This window comes from Athene cunicularia (genome assembly GCF_003259725.1).
Source record: "Athene cunicularia isolate RWA chromosome 3 unlocalized genomic scaffold, athCun1 chr3_part1, whole genome shotgun sequence".
Taxonomy (NCBI): domain Eukaryota; kingdom Metazoa; phylum Chordata; class Aves; order Strigiformes; family Strigidae; genus Athene; species Athene cunicularia.
The window spans coordinates 108,284,844-108,303,423 of NW_020799097.1; the positions used below are offsets into that span (position 1 = coordinate 108,284,844).

Consider the following 18,580-nt stretch of genomic DNA (forward strand, 5'->3'; position numbering starts at 1 on the left):
TTTTTTTTTTTCTTTTTTTTTTTCTTTTTTTTTTTTTTTTTTTTTTTTTTTTTAAATTAAAAAAATGCAACAAAACAAACCTTCTGTACAGTAAAAATGTCAGCTAGTGTCAATAAACAGTTTACATGAGAGTCTTCTGCAACTGTCCATTGGCTCTCTGAAATCTGCCTACCCGGTGTAAGTTATGCAGTCACTATGGTAATGCTGAAGAGGAGTGTGATTCAGAGAGGATAAAGCAGGACTGGCTGAGTAAACTGAAGAGCAGGAACAGAAGTTCCTGCTCCCAGCAGTTCCTGGGAGCAGGAACAGAAGCACCTTTCAGGAGTGCACCCGCGCTGCTCCTGAAGCTTGACAGCCCAGCAGCCTCAGCCTCTTCTCCCCTGTTTGTCTTCTAACTGGGGGGTCTCTTTTGTAGGAAGAAGAAAGGCCCTGTGGAGAGGTGTGTTGTATACACAAGGGAAACACGCATATGCACCGTGAAGTGAATTAAAAAGAATTTACATATTTTGTCTAACCAGATAATAGGAAGTGCAACAGCGCAGAGAGGTCAATCAAAAGCCAACCTCCAGCTATAAACTATTTAAGGATCACAGGCTTGCAGTGAGCACTTTCTAACATAAAAAAAAAAAAAGTTTTCCCAATCCACAGCTACACATAAGTATTTTGTTTCGAGAAGGTGCAATCATATCTTGCACACAAGTGATGTGTCACAGAGGGCACTGCAATGTCCAGGAAAGAAGAAAATAAAAACACTGAGTATCTAATACTGATTTGATCATGCTTTTTATTATTTATTCTCGGAAAATAGTTTTCTTCTGCTAAAGATGTTCAGTATAATATTTTGTGGTTTAATTCGAGTTAGCAGAAATGCTCCTGCTGCCTTTGATAGCAGCTTGTGTCCTCGATGTTTTTCCTGACCATCCACTGTTTGCCAGTGGTGCATCAGCACGAGCACGCCCCATCCTGCCTTCTCAGTTACAAACCTGGGGTCCAAAGAGGCACAGAAACACGTGCTACCAGACATACGTTACTGAGACCTGGCACAGTCTGTCACCTTCTGGGATAGGAATCCACCCCATGAACAGGAAAATGCCAGAAATTAGGGATGGGACTGTTTTCTGAGTCTATTCTGGAGGAACTGACTGAGGAGTTAGAACTGATGGACCTGAGAAAGATGCTTAGACTTGTGTCAGGTACTGGTGCTTACCATTCTTGTGGTTAGACCTGATGATAAACCAGAGATAAGCGTCTTTTTTTGTTCACTTCTGTTACATTTTAAAAAAATAACAGGTTATAAAGTGTACCTGTTTTTGGATCACTTTTATGTACCAAAATTAATCCACAGTTGAATGTGTGATGAAAGATGTGATTGAATCTTCTTGAAACAAAATAGTTACATGTAGCTGTGGATTGGGAAAACTTTTTTTTTTTTTTTTTTTTTTTTTTAATGTTAGAAAGTGCTCATTGTAAGCACTGTGATCCTTGAACGTTACGTAGCTGGAGATTGGTTTTTGATTAACTTCTCCGTGCTGCTGCATTCATTGATTAATGTGTTTTGTAATGTGTCTGCATACTGGCTAAGTCAGAGCAAGCAATATAGGAGTTGCTGCAAGTAACTTTATCGTTCTTTCAGGTGGTTGAGGTGGCCTTTAGGGTAAGAGGACTACTATTGTTTTTCTGCAGCTCAGTGCTTGGCTGCATGCACTGATGACAAAACTCTCGAGTGACTTCCAAGAGTGGCTTCAGGTCTCTGGTCCATTATCTTTCTTAGTGGCACTTACATTAGATTTATATTTTAGTTTAATTAATTTATTTTTAATTTATTCTAGTTAGTTTATCCATTCTGAAAGTTATATTCATGATAATAAACTCTGCAGAAAAGCCTTGAGAGGAATGGTGATGTAGATCCCAGGTGATTGTGGTGCAGTGACTTGTGAAAATCTCTCAGTTCCTGTAGAAAGCATCTTTGGCACGTGCCCATAAAATCCTACAGGCTCTTCCAGTCAAATATTTTCTCTAGGCTTTCCTGCCTTGATTTCTATTCCCAACTAAGAAAATATTGAAGGAGCAAGCTGGTCTGCCTCATTCATGTTGGTATGACCACTGGAGTGGGGCAAGGGAGGGTGTGGGAATCGGAGCTTACAGTATGTGGGACGATCGGTTGAAGCAGATCGTGTTACACTCGAGACTGGTCATGCATGCTGTTTTGTTGTCTTTTTGAGGCAGCTTTGAAATGACTTCACATCTGAGTGTTAGGGAAGGTCTCCTAGAATGGTTCTAGACATGGAAAGGAGTTTATTTGCAGTCCACAGCAGCTAAGGTTTGGGTGGTTATTTCTTGGCAAAGATGGGAATTGTTTTGAATAGCTGTGCTAAATTTTCATATAAACTGAAATGTCCTCACCATTTAACCTCCTTCTGTTGTGAGCAAAAGCTACTTCTTTGGGGAAGACCCACTTCAGCCACAGCTGAGCAGGCTAGAATAGTTAGCAGAGATGTGAATCTGGCAGCAGTGCTGCTTTTATTTCATTTTTCATTTGAGAGCTTCCCACAGGTTTTTTCCCCCCATGTGAATCTCATACTGCTTATGGCCTTTAAAGCATGAGATGTGACTCTGAGAGGCAGAGGAGCTGGCATTTCTTCAGGCCTCTTTCATTTGGTGCCTCTGTGCAGCATCCCTCTTGAGTGCTGGATGCTTTCCTAGTGTGCAGAGAGCGTTGGTGCTACAGCTGTCAGGACTTGGCCTTGTGGTGGGGAGTCCCCCATGTCCCAAACTGTGTGACAGCATCCTCACCAGAGGCAGCTTCAGCCTCTGCCGTATCCTTTTCCCCAGTGAGGAAAGTAAGTGTTGTTTCCACTTGGGAACATACTGTGATTTGTGTTGATGCCCTTAAAAATGTTAGTTTTTTCATGCTTGCGAGTGCAAGTACCAGCCACCTTATTTGTAAAGTCCCCTTTGACTCAAGGCAGAAACAAGTAATAGCGAGAGGCATTGGCATGAGTTACGCCTGCCTTTGCTCTGGGGACATGCACGCTGTCAAAAGCTGAAAGCTTTAAATCCTCCAGCTCTCAGAGCCAAGAGTAAGGAATTCCAAATTAAACATATTAGCTGCAAGCTCCAAACTTTTCCCAGCTGTGCCTATGCCCCAGAGAGTGAGCAATGTAAATGTAAGTTCACATTACACTTTGAAGTCAGTGTATATTTTTGACTATTACACCAGTTCCCTGTTTTCTAGAAGTAATGAAATGAGTAATGCAGTGGGAGACTTAATCCATGTGTATATCCCAAATACAAGCAAAAGCCACGAAATTCCTATTTCCCATCAGTCGTGCCTTTTGCTTATGTTTATTTCAGAGGTATAGGTTGGAGAACTTATTTTTTGGTGTATGTCTAGGAGAGGTAGAGCAGAGTTAAATAAAAGTGCAGCCATATGTAGTCTCAAAATAAAATTTGAGGCAAATCAACATAAACAGTATTTTATGTAGAAAGTATGCTTTGAGTTTTTTTGCATGGTTAAGTAATAAACAAAACAGTGATACAAAGAATATGGCTGTAAAATACAGAGATAAATCCGCCATATTTTACTTGGATATCACAAGGGCTTACAAACAGTTAGTGTATTTTATATACCATATGTGCTTTATTGCTTAAACTGCAGAGAATTTGTACTTTCCTGTGAGACTGTTACACTTTATGGCAAAATGCTTGAAGAATTGTCTATATATTTGTACAAGAAACGGTAACAACTCACATGGTATTGTATGGGACAGCTTCACTACAGTGTGCACAGTATGCAGTTTTGCTTTAAATTTCTATATAGCCTCTGTGCAACAGATGATGTTGTTCCTGGAAATAAAATTGACGGATTGTAGTGCATGGGGTCCACAGTTGTTCTGGAAGGGTGGAAATATAACGGCCAGGCGTTGTATACAGAGTAGCTCCTGTGAAGAGCTCAGCTCATTTTGAAGGGATTATTTCACTGTTTTGTCACACTGTGTGTACGTAAATCTGGGGTTTTTTGAGCTTGAAACAATTCATGAGGTTGATATTTGCCCAGTGAGATACCACCATGCAAGTGACACACATAAGATACGTGCTCAGGTGTTACAAAAAGAATTTATTTAGAGAATGTATACCTTAACAGTTTTGAAGCCGTGATGGCCTCTGGAGCTAGAGAAGCAATAAGGAATGCATTTATAAAATTATGCTTTTCTGTGTATTTTGGAATGTGAGTACTGTCTATTAAACATTCATTTACTTGCTTTACACTTTGCAGAAGGGAGGCGTTTTCCTGCCGTTCCCCATTAGCGGACCCCATGCTCCTCCACTATTTAAAAAAAGGACTTTTGCGTTTAAAACCAAGCGATGTGCTTATGGTTTTTAACTGGTGCCAAATGTTAGGGAAGACCCTGGGAGTGAGCTGCTCAGGGGGTTCAGTCGTGCTGGTTCAGAGGCTGCTGCATCCCCGCTGGGTAGGAGGCAATGCAAGGCCACTGCAGCAGGGTGGTGGGGGACATCGCTGCATGACAAGTCAGCATCCTCAGCTAGTGAGGACCAAGCGGTATCTGGATTAAAAGTAACAAAATCAATAGCTTGAATTGCACCTTGGAGCAAGTAGGAAGTTATTATTACTGTTTTACTGTAGGAAGAGATAATGGTATCCCCCAGCAAGGCACAAAAGTTGAGCAGTATTTTTGCTGCAGATTTGATCTGGGATTTTTGAAGCAACAAAGGACCTGGTAATATCTACAGCCTGTAAAATCTCTCAATAATAGGATAGGATTTATCTTCCTTACATCCTCGAGGTATTAAAATGAAGAAATTAAGCCGCAATCACTGTTCATTAAATGATGAAGGACTGAGTTAATCTGATAAATGGGGGATTGTTTTGGGGCAGAAGAGGATGAATTGAGATGAGTCGCAGCTTTTGGGTTCACTGGAATCGATGCATTCAGGATCAACTGTTATTTTTTTGTTTGCAGTTTCAAGATTCTAAAAATGGTATTTCCTGTCGCATATCTGAACAAGATACCACACATGCTTGTAATTTAAATGTTATGGGCCGCATAACATGTGGTAATGGAGGTCAGTGGCATCTTGTATCGTTTTTCTCTTACCCAAAACATTTGGGTTACGTTTACGTGGGTCCCCTGGGAGCCTTCTGAAGGCAAAACACATTTATTCTGAAGCCTGAGTTTACTTCAATTTTGAGGAAGAACATCCTCATTTGTAAGAAGGAATTTGGAGCACTTTCTAGAACAAAAAAGAACTTGAGAGAAAGGATCACTTTATTGTGTTGTGCAGATGTAAAAGCATCAGAGAACAATCTATGTAAAATAGCATAAGACTAATTATTTTGCTTTTTTAAAATTCTAGATGAATGGTGCTGCCCATAACACAAAAGGTGCATTTCCTTTTATTAGCATGACATTATACAAAAAGCTTTTAAAGATCCATTTGGATTTTTTTTCCCTCCATTCCTAGTAGTCAGTTTTGGGGATCAGTGAGCAATTGTAGAGGAACTGCTATTTCAACACTTACTACTCGCATGGGTGTTTCTGTTAGAATCAGCTCTTTTTTTTTTTTTTTTTTTTTTTTTTTTTTTTTAAAAAAAAAAAAAAACCAAACACATATCTGGAACAATAATAAAAGGTGAAAGCTACAGCCTCTGACAGGTACACTGCGGTTTTTGTAACTGCAGATGAGAGCTCCATCTGCAGAAGTGGTTTTCTTCATAGACATTTATTGACTGAAGTTAAATATTTGGCAGGTGAATTTCAAGGACCTTTTTGTTTTGTAGCAGGAAAAAAACCTGCCGAATAATCTGTAACATCACATTTTCAAAAGTGAATAGTAACAGACGTTGGGGGGAAAAAAAAAAAATCAACATCTGGAAATAATAAAGGACACTGAAAAACTTCATTTCTAGCAAGAAAGAGAAACAGGCTGCAAAATGTGTTCCTTACTGTAAACAACATTTGTATTTACTTACATTCCCATTTTATGTTTTCTTGTCACTTGTGCATCCCAATGTTTTGTGATTTTCCCCTTCGGCGTGGCTGCGGTCATACCCAATAGCTGCGTCTTGTCCGGCTGCTGAACTTGCCGTCATTTCCACCGAGCTTGACGCCGTACCCCTGCATCATCCCTGGAGCCCCGCCCGAGAGAAAGGTTTTCTCTCCCCTCACTCAGCATGGTTTTTCTCTCTTGTTGGAGGTGGCTTATCTGTTGTAAATGCTGGAGGAGTTTTTAATGGCAGCCTTTGAGGCTCCTTCCTAGTGCTCTCTATTTACCAGTGTGCCTCATGGTCCTGGCTGTTACAGAAAAAAGTCATGCTCCGAGTTAGCATCACATAAGCTGTTGTTAAAAAGCAAAGCTTGTTAAGGTGAAGCAAGGTCTGAAAACTTTGAAACTTCCCAATCTTGAAATAATCAATATCTACTGCTGAAGGGGCAGTGCCGGCAACCAGAGGGTAAGGAGGAGAAGGGTGTGGAATGGGAGGAAAAAACGATGACCAAGTCCAAGACCAAATAGCTGTGATTTTCTTTTCCATTGCTACGCTTTATTTTGATGAGGTGATTGTGTGGGTGAAGGACACACTGGTAGTTGTGTGTGTCTGAGCTATGATAGTCATTTGTTTGCTCCTTTTCTCTCTCTCTCTCTCTGTAAGTGGAGAGGAGAGTGCTTATAAAATAACTAGCATACTGCAAATATTTTTACTGAACAAAAAGGTCGAGAGTTCAAAAAATAACGAAGGACCAGAGTCCTTCTCCATTGCAAGCCTTTGTTTGCTTGGCCGCAGAGTGAGCAGACTGTGCCACGGTTTATGGTACTTTTTTAATGGCTATAAACTGGCCAAGAAATAATGGGGAAAAGGTAAAAATAATGACTTGTAGCATAAGATTTCACTTGGCTCAACTTTGGCATCTCTAGAAACAAAAAATTCTTTAAACACTAGAGATAAAGAATGGCTTTTGTGGTTACATGATTGTATACTGTAGTGACATGCAATTAATAAATGGCCTAACTATGGCTGTCTGTGCACAAAAGGGAATAGCTTTAAGTCATCATTATCTAACCTTAATTAATGGAGTAATGTATGTGCCAGTGGTTTTGTCTATATGAACTCTGCCTTCCTTGTGCTTTCAGGCATACATGAATATGTTCCAACATAACAAGAATAACTTTTTATCAAATGAACGATGTTTATATGTGCCCTGTGGTTCTTCATTGTACTCAATTCCTCCTCAGTCATTAGCCATTTATTGCTTGCTTCTTCAACAGTCAGGAGCAGCAGGGAGGAAAAACTTTGGGGACAACATACACAAGGATACAGTGAGCATTTGCATTTCAGTGCATGATTTAAAACTGCAAAGGCAAGATTAATTATTTACTGGTTGCAGTTCTGCTCTGAGGACATCTAGCTGAGCCCTTTACCACTTTGATGCAGTGTAGTTTATTAATTAGTTTAAAGACCTGTATTTTTTCCAGGCCGCCAGCCAATTCGTACATTGTTACTTGGCCTTGACTTGTGTTTCACCAGTGTTTTATCTCCAGTGGATGCTTGTAGCCTACCCTTCAACAGGGATGTATTGCTCATCCTTAGGGCTAACTTTCTTGTTTGTAAGACTAATGCTTTTCCACACCCCCTCAATGTGTCAAAGAGCGTAACTTAGGGTTGAAGGAACTGACGTGAAGTGACTCCTGGCCAGGTCTAGAAGGCATCTGGCACCAGTCCCTGCATGCTGCTCCTGGCAGGAATCACCTCAGGTAGCAGCATGGAGTGTGTGAAGAGTCATGGGCCAGTTCTGGTGGCCACAACAGGCTCCCTGCTGCCTCTCACCTGGGGATGCTCATGCAACTGCCTTGTTGCTTATGTCTATCTCAGGAGGAGAATGTCAGCCTTGCAGAGGCCTCAGGAACTAGCTCCTTACTGCATATGTTACCTTGGTGGGCTGGTTTTGCCGTGCTGCCTGTAGTATGTGTACCTTTGCTATCAGCACTGAGTTGCTACAGCTTTTTAACAACAACAAAAAATAATCCCTTCTCACCTAATTTTGTTTTTGGAACAAGATGCACCATTCTTAGTAAAATGCTGTTTTGTTTAATGGAGGGAAGGAGGGGAAACCTGACCTGGAGCAGATGCCTAGTGTGGAAAATCTCTGTCCCTATTCCAGGCTACACGTAAGCTGTATAGTAGAAGGTGTTATGCAGGTGGTCCTGTATCACTGTGGGACTTTCTCCTCTCTCTGATCTAGAGGCTGCATGCATCAGACATTCTGAGCATCCCATAAAGCTTAGATCTCCCTTCGACCCTCAACCCGGGTGAGAAGCAGGGATTCACAGGCAGTTTATCTGCTTCTACACAACTATCTCTGATTATAGAAATAAAACACAAAGTACACTGGATTTGCAAACTAAGTGCAAATTTTGAGCCCTTCTATAAGGGCTGGGTTTGTTTTGTCTTTCAAGTCAGTTTATTTCTGCTCATGTCTGTTGTTTCTTTGTAGATGGTTTGTGGGTGATACATGTGCAAGTGCCTCAAGTTTCTCCTACAAGATGTGTTCCACAAATCCAGCAAATTGGGTCACCTTCGATGATGAGCCACTCTTCCAGTCACCTCAGAAATCAGCTGATAATCAGAGTAGCTGTAAAGCAAATGGCCTTAAACTCAATCTGTCTAGTGTGCATGAGTCTTCAAGTAGGTCATCTTCTACAGGCAGCACTCCACTCTCGTCTCCTGTAGTTGACTTCTACCTAAGTCCTGGACCCCCCAGCAACTCTCCACTTACTACACCTACCAGAGACTACCCAGGAAGTCCATGTATCCCAAAGCCTGGGATTCACATTCTGTATCCCATCCCTGAATGGCCATCAAACGTTAACCTTCCATCACCTGGGATTTGCTCATCCATAACCTCACAGAAACCAAGCAGCCTTCATTTGAACACTTTGCCTAATGACCATCCAATTAAGACTTCAGTCTCCAAATCAACAGACGACGGAAGCCCGAATCTGCCAGGAAGCTGCGAGGAGTTAGGAGAGTTGTCATCAGCACCAGGGTGCTTCCCATACTTCCAGAATGACTGTGCTTTTTCCAGTCCTTTTTGGAAAGAAGGATGCTCGCTCAGCCCATCACCAGCTAATGTTAGCACACACAGGAAGGACAAAGCACTCGACAGGAGTGTCTGTTATCCTAAAGACAAAGAAACTTGCCACGATCAGAAAAGCCTTAACCAGGGCTCCTTCAGCTACATCTGTGAGAGGCTTGAACACCTGCAAGCTGATAGCTGCGATGCCGCAGGAAGCCCACCCAGCTCCAGCACTCAGGCATGGCACAAGCTCTCCCCTGCTGTCCCATGCAGCCTCTTCAGGAGCCGGAAAGCAGATGGATGGCCGTTCATGCTGAGGATTCCCGAAAAGAAGAACATGATGTCATCTCGGCAATGGGGCCCTATTTACCTTAGCGTCCTAGCTGGAGGTGTATTGCAGATGTATTATGAAAAGGGCCTGGAGAAACCTTTCAAGGAATTCCAGCTACAGCCACACTGTAAGCTGTCTGAACCCAAATTAGAGAGTTATAATGTCTCAGGAAAAATCCATACTGTGAAGATTGAGTGCGTGTCTTACACAGAGAAGAGGAGGTATCATCCCAAAGTAGAAGTGACCCATGAGCCAGAGGCTGAGCAAATGTTAAAGCTGGGCACCACAGATTATAACGACTTCACTGATTTCCTCGTAACAGTCGAGGAAGAGCTCATGAAACTTCCTACTGTTTCTAGACAAAAGAGAAATTATGAAGAGCAAGAAATGACTCTGGAAATAGTGGATAACTTTTGGGGGAAAGTCACCAAGGCAGAAGGAAAACTAGTAGAAAGTTCCGTCATCACACACATTTACTGCTTGTGTTTTGTGAATGGAAGTGCCGATTGCTTTCTAACCCTGAACGACCTGGAGCTCCAAAAGAGGGATGAGCGTTACTTCGAGAAGGAGGAGGAGAAGAAGAAATGGATTGATATTCTTGATTGCCATTTCCATAACTGTGTCAAAGAGCAGGAATTTGAGCAATCGCGAATTATTAAGTTTACACCCCCAGATGCCTATAGGCTGGAACTGATGCGTTTCAGGACACGGTATAATGGGCAAGACCTTCCCTTTTCTGTGAAAGCTGTGGTAGTGGTTCAGGGAGCATACATTGAACTTCAGGCTTTTATAAACATGCCTTCAACTGCTCTGATCCCAGTGCGTTTATCCACTGTGAAATACTGTGAAAATGTTATGATACGCTTTCCTGTTCCCACGCAGTGGGTCAAAGCACTTTGGACCATGAACCTCCAAAGGCAGAAGTCTCTAAAAGCAAAAATGAATAGGAGAGCATGCCTTGGTGCTTTACACGAGGTTGAATCTGACCCCGTAATACAAGTCTCGGTTGGAACAGCAAAATACGAGAACGCCTACAGGGCTGTTGTGTGGAAGATAGACAGGCTTCCAGATAAAAACTCAAGTAAATAATTTGCACTATAAAATGATGGGTTTGGTTGCATATCTTTACTGTTTTTATGCTTGTGTACCTCCATCAGCTTCTGTAGTTGGGGTTTTTATCTGTGTGGTGGTATTGGTAGATGCTAGAGTAACCTTTTAGGAAAAAGAGAATATAGCCCTCTTTTTTAAAGGACATTTTCCTAATTTATTCAATGGAGGCAGATGTATTATTGTTAGTAATTGTAAGTGTGCAATATTATGGCAGTGGATCTCGTAATTCTGAGTAAACCTCAAGTCTGTAGCAAGAAAGAGGGAAGCATTTATGCTTCACATAATACCGGCTGTGCAGTGGTGGGATGGAAGGCTAACGCTAGTAGGTAAAATATTTTGCCCACCCAAAATCACACAGTTAATAGAAAAGATTGTATTGTTACTGTTGGGTCTTGGCTTTCTGGCATTATTTAAGAAATGGTAGGTATGATGCATAACTAGAAGGTATTGTGGTCAAACTTGCTGTAGGAAGTCGACTGTGCTTTTGCAAAGGCTAATATCTATTACCTCCTTTATGGGCTTGTGCATTGAGGTTGTATGTTCATGGCAATAGCTGCACTGACAAAAAATGCCTCCCACTTTATTCCTGTTTCTCTCTGGTGGTGGTGCCTCACTAAAAACTTGCACCTGTAAAACCAGCTAAGGTTATAGTTGCGCACGTGGAAGTTGTTAATTTCCCACTAAGTGAAATAGTTAATTCATCTTAATTTAATGGAGAAAATATGTCTTTTTGGAGAAGGAAAATATAAATTTACGGCTTTAAAGTTCCAGTTTTTAGTCACATTACCAGATTCATAGACTATACAGTACTTTTCTAAAGGCATAAAAATTCTTGAGGAACACAGTATTCTGCTTTGAGTTCTGTAGAGTGAAGGCATTTGATCCTTTGCTTGGATATGCTTTATATGTATTTGAGGCTTTGGGAATCTGTGTAAGACAAGGGCATCTATTAAAGCATTTTTCCTAAAATAGTTGTACTTTTAAGAAGGGAGTAAGTGTGTAGTATTAATAAATGGATTGGCCTAATGTTGTAGTTAGTCCAGACAGTTAGGATACTATCTCTTTAAAATGTCCGGAAAAGATTTAATCTTCTTGAGTCCTGGTTTCAGGTATGCTAGTACTATAAGTTGACACATCCACTCCCAGGTTCTTACAGCTAGATGTGCATGCAGGTGAGAGTTAACATTCAAAACTATTAAAAAAAAAAACAAACGTAAAGGGAAAAAAACTCCTGAGAATATTTTTTTTCCTCATTTTTAACTAATTGTAAGTTATATTTAATCTGACCTGTTGTTTAGGTAATTATGAATTTATTTTATTTTTTTACAGTTTGATATTTGAATTCTGATTGATACTTCAAGTGACAGAAGCAACAGATCGACAGAAAAAATGATGCAGCAGCAAATGAAAAGGGAATATTATCCTGAGCCTAGATATGATGTAGATTGCTCTTGGTATTAAAACAGCATTTGAAAGTGCCCTACATCAACATGCTAATGTGGCAGACTGAGAGTATGAATTATTGCATGGCAAGAGCTAGTATTTTTACCAATGATGCTGCATGGAAATACTGGTCCCTTTTGTGTGCAGACTGGGTCTCGCTTAGGTGATGAGGTCTCAAACCTTGAGCACTCGTGCCTTTTGATTTCTGTTGCTGCGCATCATGGGAAGAACAGCACAAACACTGCTGTGGTGTCATCATTCAGAAATGATGTCACGTTGATGCCATCTCTGTTTTTCCTGTTCTTTTGCTTTGGAAGAACCTGTGGTCAGCTTGGGCCTGTGGCTAATGCCGTATAGTTCCTCCTGAATTGTCTGAGCACTCCCTTATACATGCTGCTTGTTCCCCCAGGATCTCACACTCTGCTTGGAGAGGATGCTGGTGGCTGCTGAGCAATGGGCAGCAGGAGAGCAGAGGAGATGCAGCACCGGCAGATGGGCTAACACAAGGCAGGGAGCCAAGCCAGACTAAATGGTGGGGGGTGAGAAATTAAGATAAAGGGAGGCAGTAAGGGAGGGGTTGGGCAGCCTGCAAGATGGTAGATGGAGAGAGGTAGGGAAACTAGTAGACAGAAGAAGATTCCTCAGGTCTTCAAAATCTGTGGAGCTGGGTGTCTTGCACTCCAGGCTTCAAGGATTTGCTCTGTGCTGCTGTGACCCTTGTGTTTTCTCAAGGCTTATGGGACTGACTGGGTAGCTTTCAATATTCTTTGCTATTTAATGTAAGTTTGCTTCTGCAAAATCAAGTCAGTAATCTAGTCAGGCAATTTTAATAGAGATTATAAGTCCTCTAAAGTCTTTAATTCTGTGGTTCATTCACCTTAACATTTAATGTGCATGATTAACTTCAGATTTGTATTATTTGAAAGTAAGAACTGTTTTGGGGGGCATTCTACAGCTTTATATTATCTTCTACCAGTAGCTTAAACTTTTGATGTTTGAATAATTCCTTTGGCCAAGATCTGCAAAATCATTTGTGTCCTTGAAATGTTCATGTGTTTGAAAAAGCATTTTGGTAGTAATACTGCCTGGTCAAATTTTAGCCCTCTCTATCAAGTTTTTTTATGCACTTAAGAGTTTAAAAATAGAGCTGTCCCAAGGCTTGCCAAAAATCTGGAGGCAGTCAAACTAATAGAAATATGTAAACTTTTATAATATGTTTACTGCAGGGAGAAAAATATGCTGAGGCTTTTGCTTTCAAAAAGCCTTTGTCCAAGGCTTCTTAAATAAATACCAAAAAAAAAAAAAAAAAAAAAGGGAAAAGGAAAGGTTGCCTGCAGTTATATTGTGACTCTCTTTATAGACATTGAAATATGTTACTATCCACTGGATTCTACTAAAGTGCTTCCTTGGGAGAGTGCTGGCCAAGCAAAGTTGATATGAGCTGTGAGATACCCTAGATTTTTAAAAGCTGCCTATGTTTATTCAGATACATGAACAGAGAGTTTAAAGCCAGAGCGTTAGCATTTTTATTTTTATTTTTTTTAAAGTTGTAAAATCATAGACTTTGAAGGGTTGATTCAATTACATTTCTGCAATTTGAGTCTACATTGGTGAAACTGGAGCATTGGATAAGGAAATGTAGAACATGTTATGATTTCAGCACAGTACTGGGGCCAGTCTTTGAACTGGAGAAGCTGTATGCACCTGCGTTGCCCAGAGAGCTGGGAGGGACTAGGCTTTGAAATGCTGTGTTTTAATCTCTTACTGTGTACATCTGTGCCCTGTGGTGTTCCCTGCTAGGACACCTCCACCCATGGGCCATTGTGTAAAGCAACAATTCTTCAGCTGATTATTTCTTCTTCTGCATCATGGAGCCACACTGATGAAGCAGTGATTAAGCAACACAGAGAAATGGAGCTGTGGGAGCTTGTGGCTGCTGGCAGCCCTGCTACTGCCTTTTAGCATCTGAGCATGGACTCCAGTGTGAGAGGTGGTGTGGTTCCCAGCAACCTTCAGCTGCTGCTTTTCTTATTTTCTAAACTGCCTAGGTGGAAACCCCAAGCCATGACTTTGTCAGGTGGGCTCTATCCCTGCCCTGCCACCTCCTGACACCAGCACCACTGCAATCTGCTCCTTGGTGGTGGTGCTTTCCCACTCACCTATATCCTAGGCATTTCTCCCAGAAGCCTGGATAAATGCACCCATTTAGATATCGCTGCAGGAATTAATTTCTAACATCCCTAATATCAATCTGTTCTTAGTAATTGTTGATGATTTCATGTTCAGAATAAGACTTTTAGAACTGGACTGATTTTGGCAAAAGTAGAATTACTACTTAAGTAAAATAACTAGCACATTTTTCAGTCTAAATTTCTTGGCTTCATAAGCCTTTTTCAGATCAGTGTTGCTTGAATGCTGTTCATACAGGTGAATAAGGGCTAAATAGTGTGAGTAGATGTAGTGAATTTAGATTATTAATTGGTTTTGAAGTGCTAAATGACAATTTGAATCTAATTTCATAGTTTTAGTGAACTTTCCATTAGTTTGCTTTGGCTTTCTTGTTGTTATTCTCCAGAGGAAGAGAACTTTTTTAGGAAATGAGAGCCAGATTTTCAGACGTAAATCAGGAAAGGCTTAGGTCTTTCAATTCACAAAAGTCTTAACAAGTTGCCTAGACACCTAAACTGCAGGGTTTCAGTCTCCTAAGTTAGCTAGTAAAATCTCAGTTATCCCCCCAAATTATTTGGTTGCCTTTCAGGAGTGATTTGATTTCATCAGTCCAGGTGGTTATGTCTCCACGATGCCTGATGGGTCACATTTTGTGAATACATTGTCTTAGCTTGGTGTACAAACTTACACTGTGCCTGCTCCAACCCATTTTTCTTTCCACAGCACTACCTCTACTCTGTTTCTGGCCAACGTCTTGCTTTCAGCATTACAGTTTCTTTTGAAAGGGATCTTGTACATGAAGCTTCTCTTTCTTCTTCTAACTCCAGTTGTGTAATACAAGGCCTGGGAAGCAATAGTTTCACAGAGCAGAGATGACGAGGACTGGCCAGGTTTAGGTGAACTCTAAGGCCCTGCCCAGAGTCTTCCAAAGCCTTGGTTGATCACTTTGTTGTCTGACAGATGATGGGAAGAAGTTGCTTTATGCTCCTAGCACAGCCCAACAGTGGGCAGAAGAACTTCTCCACAAGTGGTGAGTACCTCCTTCTGACATTGATGTTGGTACAGCAGACAGATGGGTTGGGGGGAACCCTGTGTTTTAGGAGTAGGCAAAAAAGTCCAGTGGAGGCTGCTCCAGAGGACTCAGGACAGTAGCCTTACCCAGATCCTAACACTACCATCTCTGCCTTTTGCAGGTTACTACCTAGGGGAAAGGAAGGACCCCAGAACTTACTGGATCCCAACACTGAGACCAACTCATGGGTGTGGGTTAGCTGGAATATAAGACCAGGGATTTTTTTAAGGGCTGTATGACACTGAGTCACAACTGTGCCATGTCTAACAGGGGAGCTTTTAGCAGCAGACCAAGAGGAACAGCCCATTTACACCTGGGCTCAAATGGACATCTGTCATCCAACACTGACCATCAGATGCCTGCCCAGGAAGATTTCAAGCAGTGGTTATTTCTGAATTCCCTTTCTCAGAAGACAAAATAATTTCCCAGACAGTTCCCATTGCTACTTGTTTCTTCATAGGCCTCCCTTCCACAACAGGAAGATGGTGAATCTGATCTCCAAAAGCCTTTAGATCTACACTGTTTTCCTTCTACTGCAACTGGACTCCAAACAAGCTGCTACTGCTCTTTGACAAACCATTTCTCCTCAGATTCTTGGTCAACTATAGCCCCAGAGGCAGAGATCACCACTTTTCTGGACAAGGCGTGACACACCATCTTAGTGTTGCAGCCCCTGTTTTCTCCAGGACACTTCACTTGTGGCTGATGTTGTGCAGTCTGCACATCCCAACTTAGCAAACAGCACAAAGACAGGGTCAAGTAAGTGTGTTGCCAGGCTGCATCCTGACACCACCACGGGGGAGTGGAGCAGGTCCTGGGGGCCAAGAGGAACACAGTTCAGGTGGGTTGCTGTGCCACAGATGTGATGACATCTCACAGTTTGGCTCTGGAATGGGGTGCTTCTTACAGCCTCCTTCACCACTGGTGCTGCTGTCACCACAGCTGTTGCATAAGCAGTCTGGAAGAGGGACTGTGGACCAAGAGAGTGTTAGTGCAGGAGAAATAGGCTTGGACACAGCAAGAGATGACCAGCAGCAGATCATGGACAAGGCCCACATCACAGAAGTATACAGATCTGCCTGTCACTATGTACGTGAGTGATGAAGTGCCATCTCCTCACACTTGTTTAGTGCTCCAGCTTCATTCTCAAGGAGCTGACAGGTGGCTCCAGCACTTGTTTCTGACTTTGTTCCCTCCTCTGTTTCAGTAATAAAGCACCTAATGTTACACTTTTACCCGTCTCTGTGTATTGTCTTATTGTCCTGAGACTTTAGCCACACGCTGTGTGCCCCTGGCATTGCAATCCTTTGCCTAAGACCTTTACAGGCTTACAAACTGGGTATCTTTGTGCAGTAGTGCCTTGAAGGACCTTGTCCTGTAGTGTGCTCAGAGGTAATGTCTCGCACACGCTGGGAGCACCAATTTAGCACAAATCAGTCAGTACCTCCTACTCCACCCCCCTACCAGCCTTACTGTGTAGCTTCGTGAGTGACTCTTAAGCCCGATTCATGTGCAAGTGAACTAAGCAGTATGCTATTACATAAAAAGGAGGTGACAGCACTGCTGCTTTTGGTCATGGGCCATGGTTTGGTGGTGGTCATAATTTTTTAAGCGTGTGAGGGTTGTAAAGCATTGTGCTCTGACTGGTGCAGCAGGTGGATTGCGATGTCTGCAAGGAAGGTTGAAGTCTTTCTATCCAGTCTCTCCAGCCTGTCATGCTCAGTTTGGTCTCCCTCCCTCTGTGCTGGCTTTGGTGATGGCCATTGCTGGGCAACTACTTCTTCCCACTCACTTTAAAAGTGCTATTGTACTAGACACATTTAGGGGAGCTTCATTCCCAAAACTCAGGACCTACACGTTTTTTGTTGCAGTGATCATACCAGTTGCTTTTATGGATCTGCCCTTGCAAGTTGTATTACCTCTTCCTACAATTTCTGTAAGCAGTTCCTTATGAGCATGTATTAGAGCCGTGCTTTGGTAGAAAGAAGGAGCTAATCCCCTGTGGGGAGTGGTTGCTGGCTCTCCATTGTGATACACATTTCTTTAAAGAGGCCTGGGAGACTTCATGGCCAGTGTTTGATACTCTTCCATGGTGCAGGATTCTAGCTGGTGTATATAGCATTGTTTTCTGAAATCCAGGTCAGGTTTTCTCTCAACGTTATAAGTAGTTATGTAAAAGAAGCTGCATTTAGGATAAAGATTGAATGAGATGTACTGCTGGAAGCAAGCCTGCAGGGGATGCTTGTAAATCAGCCATGTACAGAGTCCAGATGGTGAAGGACTGCACTTGTCTGGTGACATGCCCCTTACCCGAAGTGGTGGCTGTGTTTCTGTGTGAGTGCCTTTGGGGTCAGCCGCACAGAGAGAGGAAGACTTGCAGACAGCAGACAGCTTTTTAAGCTACTGATTATTGTTGCTGTTATTAAACATGGAAAAAAGAAGGGAGGAGAAAAAGAGTTGGAGACCTCCCCTTCTGAAGTTTAGGGGCTGATAATCCACAGGACATTTCCTATTCCTTTCTCCCCTTCCCTCACCTTTTTTTCCAAGCAGTGAAGTTTTAACTGTGCTGTTAAGTGTAACAGCAAGGAGAAGGGAGGGAATTATTCATTATACTAATTATATAATTAGTCAAAAGTAAAAAAAAAAAAAAGTGAAATGTTATAGTGAGTATGACTAAGGCAAGCATGAATTTCATGCTCTTTAAGCCTTGTTTTTGGGACCCACTGACTTTATGCTGAATTTGGAATGAAATCTGGAGGAAGGTTTATTGAATTAGACTTTGTTCTGGTGAAGTCGGAGACACGTGTGACAGAACTCTTCCCATCAAACTGCTCAAATGTAAATTATCTCCTAAAATCAGAACTGGCTTGGGTAGACTGTGAGGCAGGTTGCAGGGAAAACCTGCAGCACAGACCAGAGGATGCACCCACCCCAAGGCTGCCAGGAGCAGCAGAGATGTAGCTTTTAAAATTTATTTTTGCCTTGTAAAATGCCCGTAAGCCTGTGAATGTGAAGTGCTATAGTGTTTTTTCCCACAGGACAGATAAAGCTCAGTGTATGTTATCTCCATCTTCAGTATTTCCTTCATTCTGATATGAAATTGATTCCTGCCACTGGAGAAAGCCAGTGCATAAAGAATTTTTGCCTGAACTTTGAGATGCCATTCAGTGTAATGGATGAAAACCAAATTTACACTGCCAGACATGCCTTTGACAAAATACAGCCAATTTCTCTGCTTTATTTTTTTTTCCTCTGCCTGCAGCCAAATGGTAGTTAGTTGTCTATGCCGATGCTTAAAATCCTGGAGAGGAGAAGAAACACAGTATTACTACTTTTTGCCCTGAAGAATTTGGAGAGACAGCT

The 18,580-nt window shown here is 41.9% G+C and overlaps 1 protein-coding gene across 1 annotated transcript in view; it reads left to right on the forward strand.

Annotated features, from left to right (window-relative positions):
- The first annotated feature begins 426 nt into the window (after window positions 1–426).
- The window catches only part of LOC113477969 (stonin-1-like), a 45,165-nt gene continuing 27,011 nt past the window's right edge, over window positions 427–18,580 (forward strand). The window contains exons 1-2 of the mRNA XM_026844660.1: window positions 427–476; window positions 8,511–10,504. Of these exons, the coding sequence (XP_026700461.1) occupies window positions 8,560–10,504 (1,945 nt within the window). The 5' untranslated portion in view covers window positions 427–476; window positions 8,511–8,559. The remainder of the gene's footprint in view (window positions 477–8,510; window positions 10,505–18,580) is intronic.